The sequence below is a fragment of the Haliotis asinina genome, chromosome 6, assembly GCF_037392515.1.
Source record: "Haliotis asinina isolate JCU_RB_2024 chromosome 6, JCU_Hal_asi_v2, whole genome shotgun sequence".
Classification (NCBI taxonomy): Eukaryota; Metazoa; Mollusca; class Gastropoda; order Lepetellida; family Haliotidae; genus Haliotis; species Haliotis asinina.
The window spans coordinates 56,859,589-56,881,585 of record NC_090285.1 but is presented as its reverse complement, the minus strand read 5'-3'; the positions used below and the strand labels follow the sequence as shown (position 1 = coordinate 56,881,585).

The 21,997-nt window shown below is 40.1% G+C and overlaps 2 protein-coding genes across 2 annotated transcripts in view; one reads left to right on the top strand and one right to left on the bottom strand.

Moving 5' to 3' along the window:
- The window catches only part of LOC137286464 (ufm1-specific protease 1-like), a 108,016-nt gene extending 101,726 nt beyond the window's left edge, over positions 1-6,290 (top strand). The window contains exons 4-6 of the mRNA XM_067818349.1: positions 4,678-4,780; positions 5,096-5,166; positions 6,132-6,290. Coding sequence (XP_067674450.1) covers positions 4,678-4,780; positions 5,096-5,166; positions 6,132-6,269 — 312 coding nt within the window. The 3' untranslated portion in view covers positions 6,270-6,290. The remainder of the gene's footprint in view (positions 1-4,677; positions 4,781-5,095; positions 5,167-6,131) is intronic.
- A 100-nt stretch (positions 6,291-6,390) lies between these two features.
- On the bottom strand, positions 6,391-21,948 carry LOC137286463 (aldehyde dehydrogenase family 16 member A1-like). The gene is made up of 14 exons (XM_067818348.1): positions 21,835-21,948; positions 20,060-20,162; positions 19,790-19,916; positions 19,497-19,675; positions 18,716-18,978; positions 17,735-17,887; positions 17,003-17,200; positions 15,763-15,861; positions 14,413-14,655; positions 13,890-14,047; positions 13,244-13,411; positions 12,608-12,812; positions 11,959-12,144; positions 6,391-11,587 (listed from the first exon to the last, which is right to left on the bottom strand). The coding sequence occupies exons 1-14, from the start codon at positions 21,934-21,936 to the stop codon at positions 11,288-11,290; spliced, it is 2,484 nt and encodes an 827-aa protein (XP_067674449.1). The 5' UTR covers positions 21,937-21,948; the 3' UTR covers positions 6,391-11,287.
- Between the last annotated feature and the right edge of the window lie 49 nt (positions 21,949-21,997).

The following is a 21,997-nucleotide window of genomic DNA, read 5'->3' as shown; positions in this document are numbered from 1 at the left end:
CATCGCCTAGCATCTGCTAGTGTTGTCATGTGAGAAACTAAGCTCTGTGGAAATACTAGTTGCTCACAGGAGACAATGATGAGTTAGTGTTCTTACCGTATAAAAGTGTTGTCACTGTTGATCTCCTTTCGTCGCTCGTCTTTCCAAATCATGTTGTGGGTCACATGAAACTCCCAAACCTTTGCTAGTGCTGACAGATGCGGGTGGGAGCTCAAACGCAAGAGTAGCAGGTTCCAAGATATAAATGTAGTTTGGAAGTTTTGGAGATTGCATGTTCCCATTGAACATCACCTGAAATCCATATCATTTCTACGCATTACTTGTTTTATGTTGTGTAACCGTACGTATAGGTGTCACCAGAAAGATATATTGTTTTTGACTCGTTGTTAGTTCTGTACTGGACAATGTTACATCGTCACACATGTTAAAGATATCCCTTACAAGAGTCAGATTTTTCTTTGTCCGTGTTGACTCTGGTTCCTGTGCAGTAGGCTACATATATATATGGCGCGTTGAGAAACTGCTCACTGGCGCTACTTACTCTGATAGTTAGCACGGTAGAAACTACACAAACGAAGTCAAACGAATACATTAACGGCTAACGGCTGAGATGGGGAGGTGACTACCTTATTGACAGTCGTGTGATTGTAAAGATGTGGGATGTAGCTGCTCTTCCTTCTCCTGGTGTTGTAATTGCCCCAATGTAGTTTAAAATACCAGGCGCAGAGTAGTTGTTTTAAAAATGGTGTTTGTAGAGCAGTTAGACAGTCATAACGATAAATAGTTTAATTGTGCAATTAACTAGATTAATAGTCTCCTTCAAGCTAGCTTGTCAATCACTGCCTTGTCCAGGACAGCTCGTTAATTCGGGAGATGTCTGTAATCTTGTTAGTGCCACAGCAGTGCAATGAGAAACAGTACCACAACAACAATGAACTTTGAGATGATCAGAAACATAAACATGGGATAGTTTAAAAAAAGGTATGGCTTTGCCAATTATGTTATCACATTAAAAAATATTTCGCTTGAAATATACACTGATTTGTACCATAAAAATAAGGCGATCGACTCTTTGAAACAGCACGGTCTGTTTGGAGAAGTTCCTGAGTATGCCAATGTTATTATACACACATGGCATTTATGTTTGAATTACCATAGCATCATATATATAACGTAGTCCATATAGTTAACACATATAGAGAGGAAAATCTGTCCTTGTGAAAACCTTGTATCATTTTTAGTGATCAGTTTATAGAACTTTCACAGCTTTTGCACCTTTCACACCAAATGGAATCTCTTTTTTTTGGGTAGTCAAGACTGGTTATTCCTCTGCATGTTTTTTTTCTGTATTTCTTCACGTTATGTTCACCGTATAGCAGTAATAGTGTTTCTAATTTACTAATGGAACATTACACATGAAATGACTACTTTATAGGTTTGATTGACAGTCATGCTACAATAAAGTAGTTCTCGTCCACAAGTGTGTGTTCAGCAAAATATAGAGGTTGGCATGCATAAATTCTTGCTTTTAGGTGTATCATTTCGAAATACCGTTCAAATACTTCAAAAAGTACCATCAATTCCAACTACATTGGTTTATAATGCATAATATTTTCAAATTGTTAGTTACCAGTGATAGGTCCAAGGATTTATCCAAGTATGTAGTAGACGAATGTGCTTTATGAAAAAACTGTTGTCTCTTACCTGATGATCTTGTTGCTTGACTACAGAACAATTTACACCTGTAGTTTACCTGTGTTGCTGTGGAATGTGGTGGCATGACCCCTCACTGCTCAGTTTTATACCCAAAGACCACCGCAATCAATGTCACTTACAAAACATTAAAATTGAATTCACTTAATTTTCTTACCTGTCTAATTGACGATTTGTTATGCTTCATTAGGTTCAGCTATCTCATTACTTATCTCGTTAATTAGTGGCCAGAACTGTTTATTGTAAACTCTGAGGTGATTTATCTGCGTGTTGTTACAGTCAATGTTGTTTTTGTTGTCAAATTTGTAAGTTAGTCATTAGACGGCTTGTGGTGCAAATTGACAGAGCCGTGCCCAGGATTACTGGAAGATACACCCACGACAGATTATCGCTGCTACTGTTTTGTCTTCAGTATAACCCAGCTGCCGTCAGACACAATTCTGGCACGCTCTGGGATTAAGATGTTTGCAGTGTGTTAATTCACAATAACAATTGACACCAATGTGTTTGCAGACGTGGTTGAGATTTATTTTTGCTCGTTAACATCAATGTCTGTGACAAATTTACTTTGAACCCACTATTCAGTATCAATATTTTCCTGCCCCCGCAACTGACTTCAAAGTGTAATTTGTCTGTCTAGTTTCGTCTTTCACTGATTTCAGACTGCAGACATACTGTTAAGGGCGTAAGAAATATGGTTTCTACTTGAGTTATTATCTAAGTAGGTGGACAACTATTTGTTATATAAAATACTTTATTTAGTCCATATATTATATGGTCGACCTCAGAGTTGTGGATGTCTCTGTTATTGCTTCCCTTGAAGATCTGGGGTAGACTAAGTCTTCAGCAACCCATGCTTGCCACAAAAGGTGACTATGCTTGTCGTAAGAGGTGACTAACGGGATCGGGTGGTCAGCCTCGCTGACTCGGTTGACACATGTCATCGGATCCCAGTGGTGCAGATCGATGCTTATGCTGTTGACCACTCGAGTGTCTGGTCGAGACCCGATTATTTACAGACTGCCGCCATATAGTTGGAATATTGCTGAGTGCGGCGTAAAACTAAATCCGCCTGTTACTGCTTTGTGTTTAGGTAATAAACCACAGACCGATTCCATTCACTTACAACTGATTTTATTTCTTGACCAGAGTAAAATAAATCTGTTTGGATGTCTTAACCCTTAACGGTTCTCATGGATGTTCCCCTTAAATCAAAAAGAGATGTGTAGTTCATTATCCCGTCGCAATTTGAAGGATTTTCAAATGGTGCCTTTTTTCATACAGTGACGTAGACTAGTCTAGTTACACTACATGTCGACTAACCCTTCAATGCTTATGTGAGCGTGGCATGTTCTAAGAACACATGAATGTTTAACTAATGCATGTGTGTAGTTTACTTCCGTGTATGACACTTGCACACCCGTATATTGTTGATTCAGCCAAATCAGACCCCCGGTATTGTGTGCACTACGTAACAGGGAAATGGATGTGCAACTCGTTCTCCAACGACAATGGTCGTTGCTTATCTATACCATGACCTGTTTTGCCCAGCTCATGCACGCTTTGTAACAAGCTTGTACTGAGATTTTACTCGGTACTCGATATGTAACAAATTGTATAAAGCGAACCAGGGCCTAGATGTTTCGGAGCTGTCTCGGCGCTAAGATAGTCGTAAATGAATGTTAATGCATGGCACTTAAGATTTATCTTAGCGCTAAAATCTAGGTCCAGGTCCATGGGATAGTTTGGTGTTTTGAGATAGGGCTCTTCACGCCAAAGTACTGGGTTCGATTCCGGCATTGGGTAGAATGTGTGAAGTTATTTTTGGTTTCTCACGCCAGGATGTTGTCAAAAACAGTATGAAGACTCACTAAGCGTAAGAAGAATGTTTGAGGCAGTTCAGATACTGAAAAAACTCTCTTTATCACTTCATGACATTCGCTATATTGGCGTTTACCGGCAGTGATGTCTACATATGTTATTGCTGGCTACTATGTTTCTGTACGTTGATACTGGCAGTGATGTGTCTGGGTGTCGTGCCTGTAGATAGCTGTCAATGTTATCCCATTTTCTGCAGATGTTATTACAGACGTCAGCATTGTTTCAGCGACGACAGTAACGGGACAGCTTGTTGTCTACATTGTTTGCACTGTGGTCTGGGTGCCTATCAGACACCGCGTTGGCACTTGGATAAAGGTGTAGCGTGATTACTGAATCTGTGACTACATATGGTAATCTGATTTGTTAGTGCGGGTGTGTTGTTTTGGCCATGTCAATTTACCCTTCAAGTAAAAATGTTTTGACTCTATTTCAAAGTCTAATAGTGAACATTGGCATATTTTCGGATGATAATGGACAGCTGGATTGCTGGGCCACATTGCTCGGTGCGATCTAAGCGCGAGGACTGTCGTAATTCCCATTCATACCATAGACTCAAGGTAGACGTCGAGCTGAAGTCGGGTTGAAACCCTACTGATTCAGGTCAATCAGAGAGACCCGTCTGTACAAAAAACGGACGTTTAAGTGTATCCAGTGAAATGTAATAGTACATGCAAGATATGGTACATTCATTCAGTTTCCAGAGAAGGCGTGTTAAAATATGACTGTGCATGGAATGTAGATATTATCATCATTCTCAGAGCGTGATGAGAGAAAATGGGCAGTCACAACACAAGATAATTACCTGATTAATATCTGATTTATTGTCAGATACGTATTACCAGATTATCACACGATGTGTCACCTGTATTATCTGATGTTATTACCTGATGTTTCTATTGTTTTATCACCCGATGTTATCAGATTTATTATCTTTTTGGTACCTGGTTACCTATTCTCGAAACGTTCTCGAACTTATTAAGCCCATTCTTAACACATTGGTTACGATCGAAGTTAAGAATTCTTAGGGCTACGAACGTTTCGAGAATAAGGGCTCTGATGAATAACCTGATGTGTTATCTGCAGATCCCATGCCGTGTTGTCCACGTGGCCAGCGGAGCCCAGCTACCCGATGTGATGGACCAAATTTTCTCCCACTTCCGGGATCTCGGCGCTCCAGTTATGATGGGTGAGGGCAAGGCTTGTATGGTTTACATGCAAACCAAAGTACCGAATCTCTGACTTTAGCTTACATCAACCTGTGATAATTGTGGTCCAAAATATTAATCGTATCCACGCAAGTGTAAAATCAAGGTAAATTATTAATAGCTCTTGGATAGGCTGCTAAGACTTTCAGTCTTGCAGGAGGCAAAACAACCTCAGTGTGTGTGTATCCATCATACCTAACCACATCGGGATGCAGAAATACTTCGTGAGATTTATGCACTGCTACTTAATGTTGAGAATTTATTTTTGCAGAATACGCTATTTCCATGACTTTTAGGTGGTGATTCAGATGCATCCTCGAAGGGCATTGTTGGAGCATGTAGAGATCCACCCAGTTTGTTGGTAGTGGTAAGTACATACCCATCTCAAAATCTTTTTAATTAGTAGAATATATAGAAGAGGTGTAAGTGAGTTTCCGATTTGCATTACTGCTCCTCACATGAGTTGGGCAGAGCGGTTGTAGGCGTGTCAGAATACCTGTAATTGCGGATTAGAGCTGGTAAAGTGATCTTGGTTCAGCCCGCTTTTAAGCAGTATTTCAGTTATGTCAGAGTGTGTCTCCTTGACATGGGAGGAAATCCAGAAGTGATGCAGTTCTGGGACAGTGTTTGTGTTGTCACTGAAACACGCGAGTCTAAACAATCACAGAAACAGTATTAGCTGATCTCAACCTGGATTTCATACAACTGAATTTGGGTGTGATTCGGACAACTTTGCAGGATCCCAGCTGCTGAGGGGTTGGTGTCTATCTGTACCTATTGTATGTAACATCATCCCCACTGCTGTGGTTCTGGTATCCCATTTCACCTATTGCCTGTAACAGGATTTTCAGTGTTTTCGAGATGGTGTCTTTCTCTACCAATTCCAGCAGGATTTCCACTGTTATGCTAGTGTCTGTAGCTACCTATTGTCTGATACAAGATCCACTCTTCTATAATTTTGGTGTTAACCTCTGTGTATTGTCTGTTACAATACCCCGTCTTCAATGATTCTGGTGGTCACGTCTGCCTATTGTCAGTTACAAGACCCCGTTTTCAATGATTCTGTGTTCACTTCTGCCTGTTGTCTGTTGCAGGACCCTGTCTTCAATGATTCTGGTGTTCACTTCTGCCTATTGTCCGTTAGAAAACCCTGTCTTCAATGATTATTGTGGGTTTTAAGACCCCATTTTCAATGATTTTGTGTTCACTTCTGCCTGTTGTCTGTTTCAGGACCCCATCTTCAATGATTCTGTGTTCACTTCTGCCTGTTGTCGGTTACAAGACCCTGTCTTCATTGATTCTGTGTTCACTCCTGCCTGTTGTCTGTTTCAGGACCCCCACTTCTATGGTGCTTGTACCACTGGACAACACCTGCAGGATAACAGCTGGGTCAAGTGGGTGTCATTGGAGCACTTCTGTCAGAAATCATTCTACAATCTGTGTATGCCAGTAATGCCTGACAAGTCTTGACCAATAAATGATGATGTTTTATGTTTCCGAATTGCTAGTCAGAAAACATGCAGCAAGATGTGAAGAGCATTCTTTCAATTTTCAGATGTTTCCCACCACAAAGTAGAAAAGGACACAATCATGTTATTATAACAAGTTTATTCCAGTCAAATGTTGACTGTCTGAAATAGCTGCTGACAGTTAACAGCCAAGCTGTCTAACCATTTGAGATTTCCCAGGTCTATATATACTGAACAGCAAAAGAAATGCAACTCTGGCTTTTTGTCACGTTTTTAAATGAAAGACATGAACACTTACTTTTATGAGTTTTCACTCTTTTTTAAACTGGCTGTTCAGTATACATGTTGAGAGACAACATCTTTAAGATTCATGAATTAATGGCACAACTTTGGCACTGATATATTCTACAAAGAGATACAAGGGAACATGGCAGGTGATCTGACAGTGTTATAGCAAACAGTTATGGCACAATTTTTTTAATTATTTGACTATTTATTTACATAACTGACGGCAAACTGGAATTCATACTGAATGTCTGTACCCATGTAGGACAAGCTCCTGGTCAGTCATATGTAGCAAGATTCACAAGAGACTTGTTTGCTTGTCAAAAATTGCCTAACATAACATCACATCACATCAGAAAAAATACTGAATGGCCACTAACTTATATTCACTCACTTGTTCAAACACAACTACATTCCATACAAACTTGTTGTTGGGAAAGCATTTCTACTTTTCTTCTCTTTTGATGAGTGTTCAAACTTAAAGTGCAGATGACCACCTGAACAAACATAAGCCTGAACGCATGGAACAACGTCATCAACAACACACCTACATGAAAGACTTTAAGTGTGCAAAATTTGTAGACATTATTGTTCAATATCCAGCTATATGACATGAAGAAAGAGTGAAAACTTTTGGAAATGTGCCAGATTTTAGAGCTGATGATAAATGTACATGCCACGGATGGGACTGAGATTTTATGCAAGTGTTGATAACTTTCTGGATTGGATAGTTGCCGATTTTGACAGCTTCCAGTGTATTCTTAATGTGAAACATGATGTTTAAGAAGATGTAAGAATACACTCTAAAATGAGGACAAAGGAGTAAAAATATACTCCAAAACATTGTGTCATCCATATTTCTGAAGTTGACATCCACAAGTCTTCTCTCTTTTTGTGTATCTTTTCTAAATGCCATTGAAAGACGTGACACAGAGACTCCAAGAACGTACTGGAAACTCATGGTTCTCAATACCATGGTTCCCTTGGCTCTGTAATGATAAGCTGGTATCATATCTGGTAATCCAACTACCTTGGATCAATGAAGCTGTCATACGTCTATCACACATATAATATATACCATCAAAAAAAGTAGGGGATACGTCATTTTGTGAGCATACCACTAGCCAATGCCAGTGAATATATATCTATACAGATGAAACAGTTCCAAAGGAATGGAACTAATTGTCACAATTTTCCTAAATTTCCCTTCATCTGTTTCCTCCTTAGCTTCATCATTTGCATTTTATCAAGCTTTCAAATCCAATATTTCCTACCTCTTTTTAATGTTATGTAACATCCCCCTCAAAAAATAACTCATGTATAAAGAAGTGATTCAATCATGAACAAAATTAAACAAAATATTCAAGGAAAAAATTCTGTATAAAAGCAAAACAATCAAAATAATAGCATGAGCAAATGCAGAGGGAGGAAAAAGTATGGTATAAATCGGCAAATAATGCTCAATAACACAAGGAGTGTGTGTGGAGACAGGTTATCAAACAGAGCTAGAACTTCCCGGCAGTAAAGATTTTAAGTCAAACGCCAACAATAATATCATGGCCATCACATCAATAGGAACATATGTGTGTTAAAGGTTTTCAATACTTTTCTCTCTTTGGAAACCTGTCAAGAAAGGCTGGACAGATAATCAAAGATTACGGCTCAGGGTAAAATTTTTCTGACCTTGGAATAACAATAAAGTATCTTTTTCAAACATTGAATATAAATGTGGTAAAATAATCACAAAATATTACCAATGTGTCTTTTGATATTGAACAAATATGTGAGTCTGTGAGTAAACATCATTTCTAACAATATTCAGACAATATTACAGTGGTGAACACCACTATTAGACTTCATGCATTGTTGCTATGTGTGAATGGAACCAGAACTGCAGTGTGACAAACACTTTAACCACTAGGCTACCCCACCAACCCTTAATTTATGTATAGGGCATACTAAGAATTGTAGAGGAAGACATGTTCTATCCAGACATAGGTCAGGTGTTTCAAGTTTCTGTTCAGGCTGGACTGCGTTTTCATTACTGATTGCAATTATCTTGTACAGTTAGTGAAGAAGGTCTTACACCACTTTTAGCAATATTCCAGCGACATCACACCGGGGAACCCCAGACTTCACACATTGTATTACTAGGCTACTCCACCAGCCTTTAATACATGCAAGTATGAAATCAAAAGAATTATGGTTGGAATAGTTTGAAGCCTTTTCACTGAATATTTAATTTAGTAGTTATTATCTACAATTCAGAAGAAAATGCCTGAAAATGATGAATCAAGTAAAGGTATGAATGCTGACTTGATCAGAGAAGGAATAGACATTCTTGATTACAATACATGACAAAAATCAGCACTGTGAAAGCTGGCATAAAATACACAAATAATACTACAAATACAGGAAAACGAATACATCTGACATAGCCATCACCAAACATGACCTGGTACCTTTGTTTATGAATAACATACATACCCACTCCTCAACAGTTCAGTGTTGGAGGAGAGCACCATCTCTTCTTGTTATAGTAGAATCTGTGTGAACCATACATGCCGAGGATCCAAATTCTCGTTTGGATTAATCAGGAACCCTAATGTGTCTGACTGTAATAAACGTTACCTAACAAGAACAGAACTAGGCAATCTCCTTAGTATTCTACTCAAAGAAATCAAGGAACACCTAGTTTTCTCATAATCTGTCATACAATGATATTGTTCCTTAACATGTCATGAGCAGTACATATGACATTGGAGTTATTACCACTAAAAGCACGGAGACATGATTTTGGAAAAGGGAGGGTATTTCAAGACTTAGCAACTTGCGATCTGTAGTCATATAATATTGTAGAATTAGCATGTTGGTTATTGTAAATATGCTTTCCTCTGGTATACACAATAACCTGAAGAATTCTGGATTATATCAGCACTAGATATGTGTACAAAAACGGGAAGGCACAACCCTGCATCATCAACTCCAAGATAGCACCAATAAAGTTATTCATATTTAACAAATTGAATGCTGAATCAGAATGCAGAAATCCATCTTATTTATAGATTATTATTTGTGATAAATTTCAAAATTTAATGTTCAGACCCTAAATATTTGTCTTGCATAGAAGCTATGGACGATTCACAAAAAGGACTGACCAACTGTTGTTTGATTCCACACCTGAAAAATAACTGAGTCTGGACCAAACAATCCAGTGATCAACAGCATGAGCATCAATCTACATAACTGGGATAGGATGACATGTGTCAACAAAGTCAGCCAGATTGATAACCCGATTGCCTCTTATGACAAGTATAGAACGTTAAAGAACAATTCTAACCAAGATTCAAGATAAGGAAGAGTGCTTTCTGTCCATATTGTCAACATATAGTATGGGAAGGGGTATTATTCTGTGATGTCATGGTGAATCTATGTCATTCCTGATGCTCTGATACAGGCCTTATGTAACAGAGTATCCAATTCAGTGAACTACAAATGAACATAGATCTCCCCGAGTAACCACTGACAGTCTTGCATAAATTCATAGTTAAGAGGTTCTGTTCCCTGACAGAAAACAAATACAAATATTTCTGTGACATGACCAACAAAGAGACATACTCTGATATGGGAACACATGCGGGAACTACATACTGTTTGGACATAGCACTAGCAATGAGGAGACGCAGGATTCATGCAATCATCAATCAGACAAGTGTTCTGTTTCCACTCATGACAACAGCCACACAACATTCATTTTCAGTACTACTTCACAGGTTTCTATACACCATGTTCCTCTCCATACTTCCTGAAGAGAGAATGTGTTCAGCTGCTGACACATGGCAGTGATGGGCATCTGTATTGTAAACAAAATGAGGCTAATGAGGTTGACACCATGCACACATGTGGTGTGAACACAACTGCTGCCTGACACAAAGTGGTGTGTAGAGCAATGAGTTTGGTTTCATGCCGCTTTTAGCAATATTCCAGCAATATCACAGCAGGGGACTCAAAAAATGGGCTTAACATTATTGTGCCCATGTGGGGAATCAAACCTGTCTCTGTGAGTGAGTGGGTTTTGTTTTACCCCGCACTCAGCAATATTCTGGCTATATGGTGGCAGTCTGTTAATAATTGAGTCTGGACCAGACAATCCAGTGACCAGCAGCATGAGCAAGATCTGCGCCATTGGTAACCGATGTCATGTCTCAACCAAGTCATCAAGCCTGACCACCCGAACCCGTTAGTTGAATCATACAACAAGCATAGTCGCCTTTCATGGCAGAGCGATGAGTCAACATTTTAACCACAAGGCTACCTCACTGTTCCTTCTAGTGCAAGCAGCCACAAGGCTATATATCATGGCCTCACTATTTTTTAGCAACCCATGAACTAATATACTGCTCGAAAATAGTGACTACACTACAAAGCAAGGTTATTCATGAATAAATGGAGGAAGAGAGTGAGGAAGATAGTACATAAAAATCAAACATAGTGTATACCAATCTGTGAAGTACAACTTCACATTTTCAGTTCTACGACTTGTATCATATTGTGACAACATTCAAACAGCCAGCAATTGTCCCTGAAATGCCAGCCCAGGAACCGCTTCAACACTGGTTAGTTCAGCACCACTCATTAGTTAACATATCTGTGGACTGGTCACACGACCAGCATCCATGACAACATCCGATACTACTGGCAGCTGGTCAGCAAATACTTCCTGCAATAGCGAGTCTAATTGGCGAAGATGTCACCCATGGGTATCCATATATTCTTAACCTGTACAGAGTGAAACAGAAACTCCTCCCCTTGTCCTGCCTCCACGTCGGACCAGTTGCGACGGATGCCATAGTTGACCCACGTTCGCTTTACGTTGTCAGCAGAAGCATACTCTACAAACTTTGAACCTTCTGCTGAGCCGAAGTACCACATGGCCTGGACGTCTTGATGCTCAGCAAGATATTTGGTGAGATGGTTACGGTCGCCGGTGATGATGTTCACGACGCCACCAGGTAGGTCAGATGTGTCAAACACCTGCAACAGTAACGTCATCAATGATGTATAGTCAACACATTCACAACACAAATGAAACTTCACACTCATTCAGTAAGGATTGAATGAATGTTGTTTTCTGCCTCATTCATCATGTCAGTGGTGCAAGTTACAGGGAAAAGTAAATTCTTTCTGTATGTGAACAGGTACAAGTGGTACCTGTGCTTACGAGCACCATACATCCTTGACAAAAGTATGAAACCCGGGAAGATTCTGGTTAGAATTGGGTCTTAGTAGCCCGCTTGTTGTAAGAAGCACCTAACATGTGGTCTGGACCAGACCCGATTATTTACAGACTACCGCCAAATAGCCATAATATTGCAGACCAACAACAAGAGCACCAAGGTACCCACCTGATACAAATCAAGAGCTACAAGCGGATGTCTCTCGCTTGGGATGATAACAACAGCGTTTCCACGGATCACAGCAGGAGCAAAGAGGGACACAAATCCTAGCAGTGGATACTCATCTGGACACGCTATGCCGATAACTCCCACAGGTTCATGAATCTTAACAGTAGCTCCATACAGGGTGGTCTCCTGGGGAAAAGATGAGGAAGAGTTCTAACAACTTGTTTCTCTACACAAATGAAGACAAAAAGACAAAAATGAATGAACTAGCTGAAAAACCTCACAAAATACACAAGCAAAGAATATATAACAGAAGTCACTGCCTTCATATGACTTTCAGTTTATGCGCTAAATACAATGCATATACATCATACATATGGGTAAATATTCCATGCATAATTTTCACCAAAATTTGTCCACCTTACAAACCATGTCTTTCGAATGTATTTTCTGACTTGGACCATTATAAAGTTTACCTCACTGAACCATAATCAATTTAACCACAGACAGCAATATTGGCTACAGTCACAGACCGAGTATGTATACATGCATACATTGTGCCACAAACTATGACAGCATGACTCATAGCTGGTCCACTACAGAGGTATCATGGGTAGAAGCATGACTCTCCACACCATAATGACAGACTCACCTGGATGGCTCCCCCATACTTGTCACAGTACGCCCCCCAGTAGAACAGCCTCTGCACAGCCAGGTCCACTTCCTGTCTGCCAGCATCCAGCGGCTGACCTGTCATGGCACAGATCCTCTGTGCGATTTCATCTCTCCGCACTTCCAGGTTCTCCGCCAGATAGTACACGATCTGTGCTCGGTTGTGTGCTGCACGCTTTCCCCATCTGGCAATATGTACACACAAACACACTGACTTGAACTACATGGATGACATAGGATTCACTGACTTACACACAAAGGCTATATCCCTGGTACAATACGGCTAATATCCACAGACCCTTCCTGACAAAACTGAAAGCACCAAGAGGGGAGAAAATGTCATGTTCCTCAAAATACACACAGTTGACGCAGAAACAAATTACCTCCATTATGCAGTTAACTTTCAACATCATTCAAAGATTCTTTACCAGACAGCCATCACGGATTGTACACTCCGTAACAGCTGAAAATGCAAACTGATCCACTGAACTGGTTCAAATAATCTCAATCCCTTCAAGCATGTCCCTCTGTGGGGTTTTAAGTTGTTCATCATTTATAACATGTTGTATTTGGGATTATTAGTAGCTTCAGTATTGCTACTATTACAAGTACTCACCCAGGAGCGGCCTTGTGAGCTGCCTCCACTGCATTCCGTACATCCTTCCTGTTACCATCACCGACATGGCCAACGACCTTCGCAAACATGCTCAGCACGGGTCTGGTGTATTGGCCATCAGGTCGCTTCTGAGCTCCTCCATAGTACATCTTGTATGTGCGGTCAATGCTAGAATGGTCACATACAAGCTATAAGTAACAAAATCTCAATCATAATAAATCTAACATTCTGGAATATTTATGTAGTTATCAGTGTGTAAGTAAAAAGCTTAAAATTGAGGGTGTCTGTGGTTGAATCGTTTGAATAATCTTACTTGGGAATCTGTATCTATTATAGGCTCCTGAACATGTGTAAAACATATAACAAAGAACAGTAAAAAGTTTGTGAAGGGCGATCAGGTTTTTGACTCCTGTACAGATTAATGAGAGTCTGCATTCTGGGAACTGGACTATCCAAAGTTAATCAATGTACACCAAAACATAATGATGGATGGGTGATTTCCTTCTAATCACATATATTTTAACATGTACTGTTTGCTTCAAAATGAGAATTGTAAAGTAAAAAGACATCACAGACACAGACAACACACAAGTTCATTGGACAACAGATCATGAAAATAAGGATTTTCTCAACCAAAACACAATACCTTGGCATCTTGACACCATTGACCTGTATTTCATTCTTATCGATGTCATTGATGGTAGGCCGACCTGGAACTGTAGCACCAAATGTCTTCATGTTGACTTGCACAATGCCTGGGCGTGGTCGCTCCTGCCACTCAGGGCGTACATACTCATACAGACCCTGATACAAATATCACATTGTTAATGTGGTTCAACACTAGTATTTAGCAAGCAATGAAACCAAGGTGAAATCACACCTTCTATTTTTCAGTTGCATGTCTCATCTTGCACCTCTCTCCTACATAGACTTGAGGCCCCAACAGTGACAATATGTACCTTGATTTTTGCATTACAGACCTCTGTCATGACATTCTACATGGACAAGGTATCATGCACCACTCCAGATCATCTGATTGTTCAGTCACCACCAAACAGAAGAGTGCCATGAGCGAGATTTCTAACTATGTGGCAACACCATTGTTTTTACAAACACAAAATGAGCTTTCATATCCTTCCAACATCTAAAGTTGATTTTGTGTTGCTCACCTCTTTGCCTCCATCTCTACCATAGCCACTCTGCTTGTAGCCCCCAAAGCCAGCCGCAGCATCGAAGAGGTTGTGGGCATTGATCCACACAGTGCCGGCCTTGATGCTGAGCCCCACCTCCATGGCTAAACTGATGTTCTCTGTCCACACACTGGCTCCCAGGCCATAACGTGTGTTGTTAGCCAGTGCCACAGCCTCCTTCGCTGTCCGGAAGGGCATGGCTACCAGCACTGGCCCAAACACCTGGAAGCAGGGATATCACAACCATTGTTACCATGGTGAGATCCAACATACCCTCTGCCCAAATTGTCCAACAATCAAACTGTAATTCAGTCATCAGCATGATAATAACATGTTTCAGAATCATTTAACATAAATTAACATAAGATCATTTTAATTCTGTGATGTCTCTACCCTATAATTTTGGGTAATCGATGGATATGTCTGCACAGAAAAATTACAAAACAAATTGTGATGTGAAAAATAATAGCATATCAAGTTTCAGTAACAATACAATGGGTAAAGTGAATATCAACATATGTCATATTTGGGATTTCACTTTCTTAGTAAAGTAAAAATTCTAGTACTTTTTTTCGGTTGAGTCCCATCCGGGATTCGAACCCGCACCCTCAGAGTCAGGCACCTAATCACCAGCACACAAAGTCAGCCGCCTAGCCCGCTCAGCCACCGCGACTTCCACCACCGCGACTCTGAGGGTGCGGGTTCGAATCCCGGATGGGACTCAACCAAAAAAAAGTACTAGAATTTGTACTTTACTAAGAAAGTGAAATCCCAAATATGACATATGTTGCATTTGACCACTTTCTAAATGGCATCGTGTAATCATAAAGTGAATATGTTAATTCACTGTTTGTGGGTGATCTTGCTGGTGGCTCCCTGTAAATATACATGTAAGTATGGAACAGACAATCCAGTGTTTGATATTATGAATAACATTCCATAATGTTTTGTATGATGACACCCTTTCCACATAAATAACATGTCTGACTATCCAATCAGTTAAGTTGGTGGTGGCAAAGTGAGTGAGTGAGTTTAGTTTTATGCCGCACTCAGCAAAATTCCAGCTATATGGCGGCGGCAGTCTGTAAATAATCAAGTCTGGACCAGACAATCCAGTGATCAACAACATGAGCATCGATCTGTGCAATTGGGAACCGATGACATGTGTCAACCAAGTCAGTGAGTCTGACCACCAAATCCTGTTAGTCACCATTTATAACAAGCACAGTCACCTGTTATGGCAAGCATGAGTTGCTGAAGGCCTATTCTATCTCTATTCTATATGTACATACAAAATAAAACCATGACATGTAGATTCTGCTTACTCACCTCCTCCACAACCACCCTTGACACTGTCTGGACATTGGTGATGAGAGTTGGGGGATAGAAGCATCCCCTGGCTGGTACACAAGCACTGGCCTGGTACACCTGGAGCATGTGACAGACTAATTAGAATGCAGATGTGCAAGACAATGCACTTTCCTTTCCTACTCAAAGGTATAGACATCCACCCTGGTCACTGTCTGGACAATGGATGATGATTGTTGGCAGACAGAAGCATCCCCTGGCTGGTACACAAGCACTGGCCTGGTACAAGACTTATTTGAATGCAGGTTTGCAAAGCAATTCACTTTATTTTCCTACTCAAAGGTATTTTAAATTACATCTTGGTATGTCCGCAAGAAATGCTACATTTACAGAATATTATGTATGATGAATGAGGTTGTCATGCTTGTTGGCACTGTTTTGCAAAACTAACTGTTCAACACTGTTCAAGGCATCTGTGCACAGTAACTGTCATGAAAGATAATTCACATAAAGGAAGACTATTTGGTTGGTGTATATGGTGTATTTGAAAGAATGGAACACAATAAGTAATGTTTTTGTCTTATATACTTTGGTGCTAAAAAATGGGACACAGATATGGGACACAAGGTACTTTGTAGGTAATGACAAGAAGGATAGGGCCTGAAATCTAATCTCTGAGCAAATGATTTGGGTTTTAATATGGGAGAAATTTATACCATCATAATATTTGCCTCTCATGTCCCACTTCACAACCAAAAAAGATGACATCTGGTAACTAAGGGACACAACTCTGTATAGACAACTGCAGGACTTCAGACTCAGTGACCTTTTACAAATTTAAGTGTTACATTCTTCTTGGTATCTTGATATTTATTGTTAAATGCCACATTCCACAAAATCCTGCTTAGATATATGACAGACACCTATAAACATTCAAGACTAGGTCAAAAATGACTGAGCAGGGAGTCTGGCCTCCCAAGCCTTTTGATTCCTGCCTCCAACCTGAATCCATTGCAAGGGACCTACTTGTACTGGCATGAAACGCAACATGATCTTGACACACTGAGTGCTGATGTGAAGAGGGACAGAAATTTTTATCACCTTGTCACAGGTTGAACATACATATTAACAAGATGTACATCTACAAGGTGCACAACCTTGAGCCATATTTAATTTATGAGACACTACATTTAAAAGCACTATTAAAACAACATAAGGGTATAGAATTAGACTAAAGCTAGAGAGAAGAGCTATTCCTCACCTCAGCTCCTTCTGTCCTGGCTTGCTCTACAAACTCCTCCACAGAGCGCTTCTGACTGTCATCCACAATGGCTCCCATGTCAATAGCCTTGTCAAGATTGTTACCTAAGCGGAAGTGAGTCAGTCTGTCTTTCAGTTTCTGAATCAACTTGTCATAGATGGACTCCTGGGCCAGTAGTCTTGATCCTGCACTGCACACCTGAAATATTTTGCAAATAATGTAACTTGAGATCACAGGTATGCTGGGAGAGAGTACAATGTTTCTGGCTGTTTGTTACAAATGCACCTCTGAAAGGAAAGTCATACTGAGACTGGATTAGTGCTGCTCTGAGCAGTATTTCAGTTATATCGGTACAAATAATCACTTGCTCATAAACAGGGGACTTTGAAAGGTCAACTGTGGGTATTTCTTGAATGATTTCAACAGATACAGAGACTATCTGTCTGAACCAATTATCTAATGAGATGGAAGATTTGTAGAATAATCTGTTGCTCACACACCTTTTCACAGAATATATACTTTGTCTATGCTCATGATTACAGCAGAGCATGAATTTGTTTGCAGTTTAACCCCGCACTCAGCAATAATCCAACAATACGGCAGCAGTACAGCATTAATACATAGCACAATGGTTATAAAGTCATTCAAAGTCATCAAGGGGATGATTATAATGAAAAACAAGTGATGTAACAAATGGGTCAGACTGAATTTCGAGTGCCCACACCAACTTACCTGCCCTTGGTTGAACCAGATGGCATCAACAATACCCTCAACTGCCGAGTCCAGATCAGCTGACTCAAACACAACAACAGGAGATTTCCCTCCTAACTCTAGTGACAGCTTTTTTCCACTCCCAGCTGTCACATGCCGCAGAATCTGTCCTACCTGAAGAAGATAAGCAAGACAACTGTGGATTTGGTTAACAGGGCTAACAAACATTTCAAGACTTAATATGGATCTCATTCCCACTCACAACTGCTAAAAATGATATAATGACTTTAAACAGAATCAGTTTCTGGGAACTCCCATTCATTCCTAACATGTTTTTGTTATACACCACATGCTTGAAGAAAGTATATACATTCATGCCAAAATATTGTTCGCTTTCAACCATAATAAATGTACACTGTGTTCAATTCTACACAGCACACAAGAGAAAACTGTGCAGACTGAACAAATGCTTATAGTATCCCCAGCTTACTACAGGCTGACAAACACAAACAAAACTTGACCATGCAATGTGTAATATCCTGAAATCCCTGCAAGCAACATTAATCATCATTATAAATTCACATGTAACGAAGATAATTTTTTTGCAGAATATGTCTTGGTGAAAAAGATCCTCTCCATCATCCAAAGCCAACTGTCAATGTAGATGTCGGTAGTCTGTATTATTGACAAGATGGTGACAGATGAAATGATGTTTAACATCAAACTGAAGTCTACTTCATTTTCACAGCATGCATGTACCTGTAGCAGATCTGTTAGTACCAGCTTACTGAGAAACCATACTGTCTGCACTTTAATGTGGATACATGTTGGGAGGCAAGGTAACAACAAGTATCACATTTACAAGCATTCACGTAAGACATGGTAAGTGTCAGACTACCATGCTTTCTCTCTGGGTAAATCCCATATCCACTAAACCATAGATGAAGACGCAGTAAAAGAAAGAAAAGGTACAACAAATACAGATAACTTTCTTCAACATACCTCTGTTGATCCAGTAAATGCTACTTTGTCTACATCAGCGTGACACGCCAACTTGCTGCCAAAAGCCCCACCCCCTGTCACAACGTTGAAGACACCAGGAGGCAACCCTGCCTCGGCACATATCTCAGCGAACAGCAGCGCTGTGAGGCGAGTGAAAGTGGCAGGTTTTAGGATGACAGTGTTTCCCATGGCCAGGGCAGGACACACCTTCCAAGTAAGCAGCATCAGGGGAAAGTTCCACGGCACGATGCCGGCAACAACACCTGGTGGTGAAAACACCCCTTAGTCACTCACTCACCCAATACATCAACTCAATATTTACATAATACAGACTTTACGCAATGCGGAAATGACATATGAAGGAAAGAGAATGACTTGTTAATTCTCTGCTTTGCAATTTTGTACTTTTTATGTTAATACCTCCATAAATACAAAAAACACTCATGTTGAAGACCTGGCTTTGATTCCCGATGTGTGAAGCTCAAATCTGGGGTTCTTAATTGCTAAAAACAGCATAAAAACAAAACTAACCCAATCACTCATGGTAAGACTACAAAACAAAAATCAGGTACATTGTTCACCACAATAACACAAACCAACCCTTTGAACAATCAGAAAATTGTGCAGTGGGAAAGGCATAATTCTTATTCCATTCACGGGACAATGTTGAACTTAAAATATATTGGTGGTTATGATCCCAAATGCTCTGAAATCACATACAAATTGTTTATATCAATACAAATTGGTAATATTAGTGAGAAAGAACTGTTGTCCAGCTTACCAACAGGCTTCCATCCTTTCATCTCAGTTGGCATCAGCTGTGCCCAGCCAGCATGGTGGTAGAAGTGACGCACTACAGTTGGGATGTCTGCATCTCTTGTCTCCCGAATTGGTTTGCCATTATCCATTGCCTCCATCACACTCAGTAGTCGCTGATGTTTCTGGACATGTCGGGCTATGCTGTAAAAGAGAAACAAGCATTACCAAAAGATTGCTACTAACAGAATACTCTGTTTTTAAAACACAGCCTCCAGTAGCCTTAAGTCCAAGAACTAAAGCATAGTTGAGCTCTACCTGTACAGATGTCTGGCCCTCACATGAGGTGGTGCATCCCGCCAGTCATCCAGTGCATTTCTGGCTGCACGGACAGCACATTCAACATCTGCTTCTTCACCCTGGATTGTTGAGGCCAAGATCTCACCTGGAAATACAAATACATATATAATTCTACTTCAGTGCATGTGAACTTTAATACTTTACCATTGTTTACTCTGATGCTTTCTAAGCTGCCTTTTCTAAACTGTACATACACTAACTTTAAGGTTTTGAAATTGTTTACACTACCTGTTGCAGGGGACTTTGTTTGGTAATATTTGCGTCCCTCCGGTTTGTGCCACTTTCCATTGATGAAATGTCCAAATTCTCTCTTATGGTCATCCAGCCAGGCCTGTAACAGAAAATCATTGTAGCCACCACTGATGCATACAGAGAATAATCGTGTTTCATCAGTAGTATGAGTAAAGAAAGTTGTAGTTGAGGTTTATCTGACAGTAATAGTGATCATGGTGATAGCTTTAAGAAAATCACCCCTAAAATGGAATAAAATCCTACTCGTCCTTCTCAATTCATGCTCAAATTATTACCTTTATCCACTCTGCCAAAGCAGCTTCCACAACAATTGAAGTCGTACAACTGGTTAAATAGTTTAGACTGTTGTGTTCTAGACTGTCAACAGTGTCAACTGGCTAAAACCTATGACTACATAGATGGGTACACAAAGTCTGTTACCAGTTGTCCGAGTTCCATTTTTGGGGAGTGAGTGAGTGAGTTTAGTTTTACACGGCACTCAGCAATATTATAGCTATATGGTGGCGGTCTGTAAATAATCGAGTCTGGACCAGACAATCCAGTGATCAACAACATGAGCATTGACCTGCACAATTGGGAACCGATGACATGTGTCAACCAAGTCAGTGAGTCTGGCCACCCGATCCCGTTAGTCACCTCTTATGACAAGCTTAGTCGCCTTTTATGTCAAGCATGGGTTGCTGAAGGCCTATGCTACCCCGGACCTTCACGGGTCATTTTGGGGGGAAGCTGCGGAGGCTGTGCAGGTTAGTCCACTGACTTTGTGGGCTGGATATTTTGAGCCTGCAGGTTCAAATCCCAGACAGCACTCAACCCAACAAAAGTACTAGAATCTGTACTGTACTAAGAATGTGTTATCCCAAATATAACATATTACATTTGACAACTTCATAAATGGCACTGTGAATTCATATCATAGTTCAATGCTCTGGTCTGGTCCAGATCTGACTACCAGTATTTATTCCATTTAAAAATGGAATAATGTTGAACACTGAATAAAAACTAACTACCAAACCTACCTTTTCTTATCTTTAAATGGCTACTACTGTGTGAACCACTACTTTAGGGAAGATTTGTTACTGCAAGTCATTTATTCAAGATTTACCTCTCAACCATTATATGGAAGTGGATAGCAACAATGCAACACTAACCTTTGAACATTAACATTCAGTTCATTTGAATATCCATGACAGAATATCTGCAAATTTGTTAAGCACAAATATACATAATTCTAAGTAAGAAAATCTTGAAATGAATCTAACATGGTATGAAATGACATGAACTGCCCTGATATACTCAGAGCATAATCTGCCCTTGAATTGTCAATGATAACTGAAACATTTATTGCGTAAACAACTCAGTATTCATAAAGAGTAGCTTTGTTTTACAGAGAGACTTGCCCCACTTATTAATGGACTTCAGTTCCTAACATGGATATGGCCTTTGCCCTCTTTTCCTGTCAACAAGACAATGCATAGGAGGAATGTATAACAATCGCTTGAAAAGTTGAAAACTTGCATATGAAAATATGTATTTACGCTGATGAGTTATTTACAGCGGAATTCGATGATAACCTTACAGACCCAAGGTCAAACAACCAATTAACAGATTCGACAAATCAGCAGTTTGGGGATAACAGAGCTGGGCATTAGGTTAGCTTGATTGACGGCCTAGTTTAAGGCCGGCTCGCGTTTAATAGATAACAACTTTCAGTAAGGTTTATTCTTAGCGCAACAAACTAAAGACATCACCTTTGCGACATTGTCAGCTTCTGGTGCCGGTCCGTAGCTTAAACTTTCGAAAATATTTGACACACTGTTGGAAGTTTGCCCACTCGCACCTGTGGCAGCCATTTTGAGAAGGTCAACGATGTTCCACCGTTGCTTACTTAGAACGACGTTGATTGGTGTAAAT

Bases quoted from the DNA above. Each gene is read 5' to 3' on its own strand.
- LOC137286463 (XM_067818348.1), bottom strand. From the start codon at position 21,936: ATGGCTGCCACAGGTGCGAGTGGGCAAACTTCCAACAGTGTGTCAAAT. The intron at 14,048-14,412 runs GTGAGCAACACA...TATTTGTATCAG, and splicing joins GTAGAGATGGAGGCAAAGAG to GGTCTGTATGAGTATGTACG. The intron at 12,145-12,607 runs GTGAGTCTGTCA...TCTTTTCCCCAG, and splicing joins AGTATGGGGGAGCCATCCAG to GAGACCACCCTGTATGGAGC.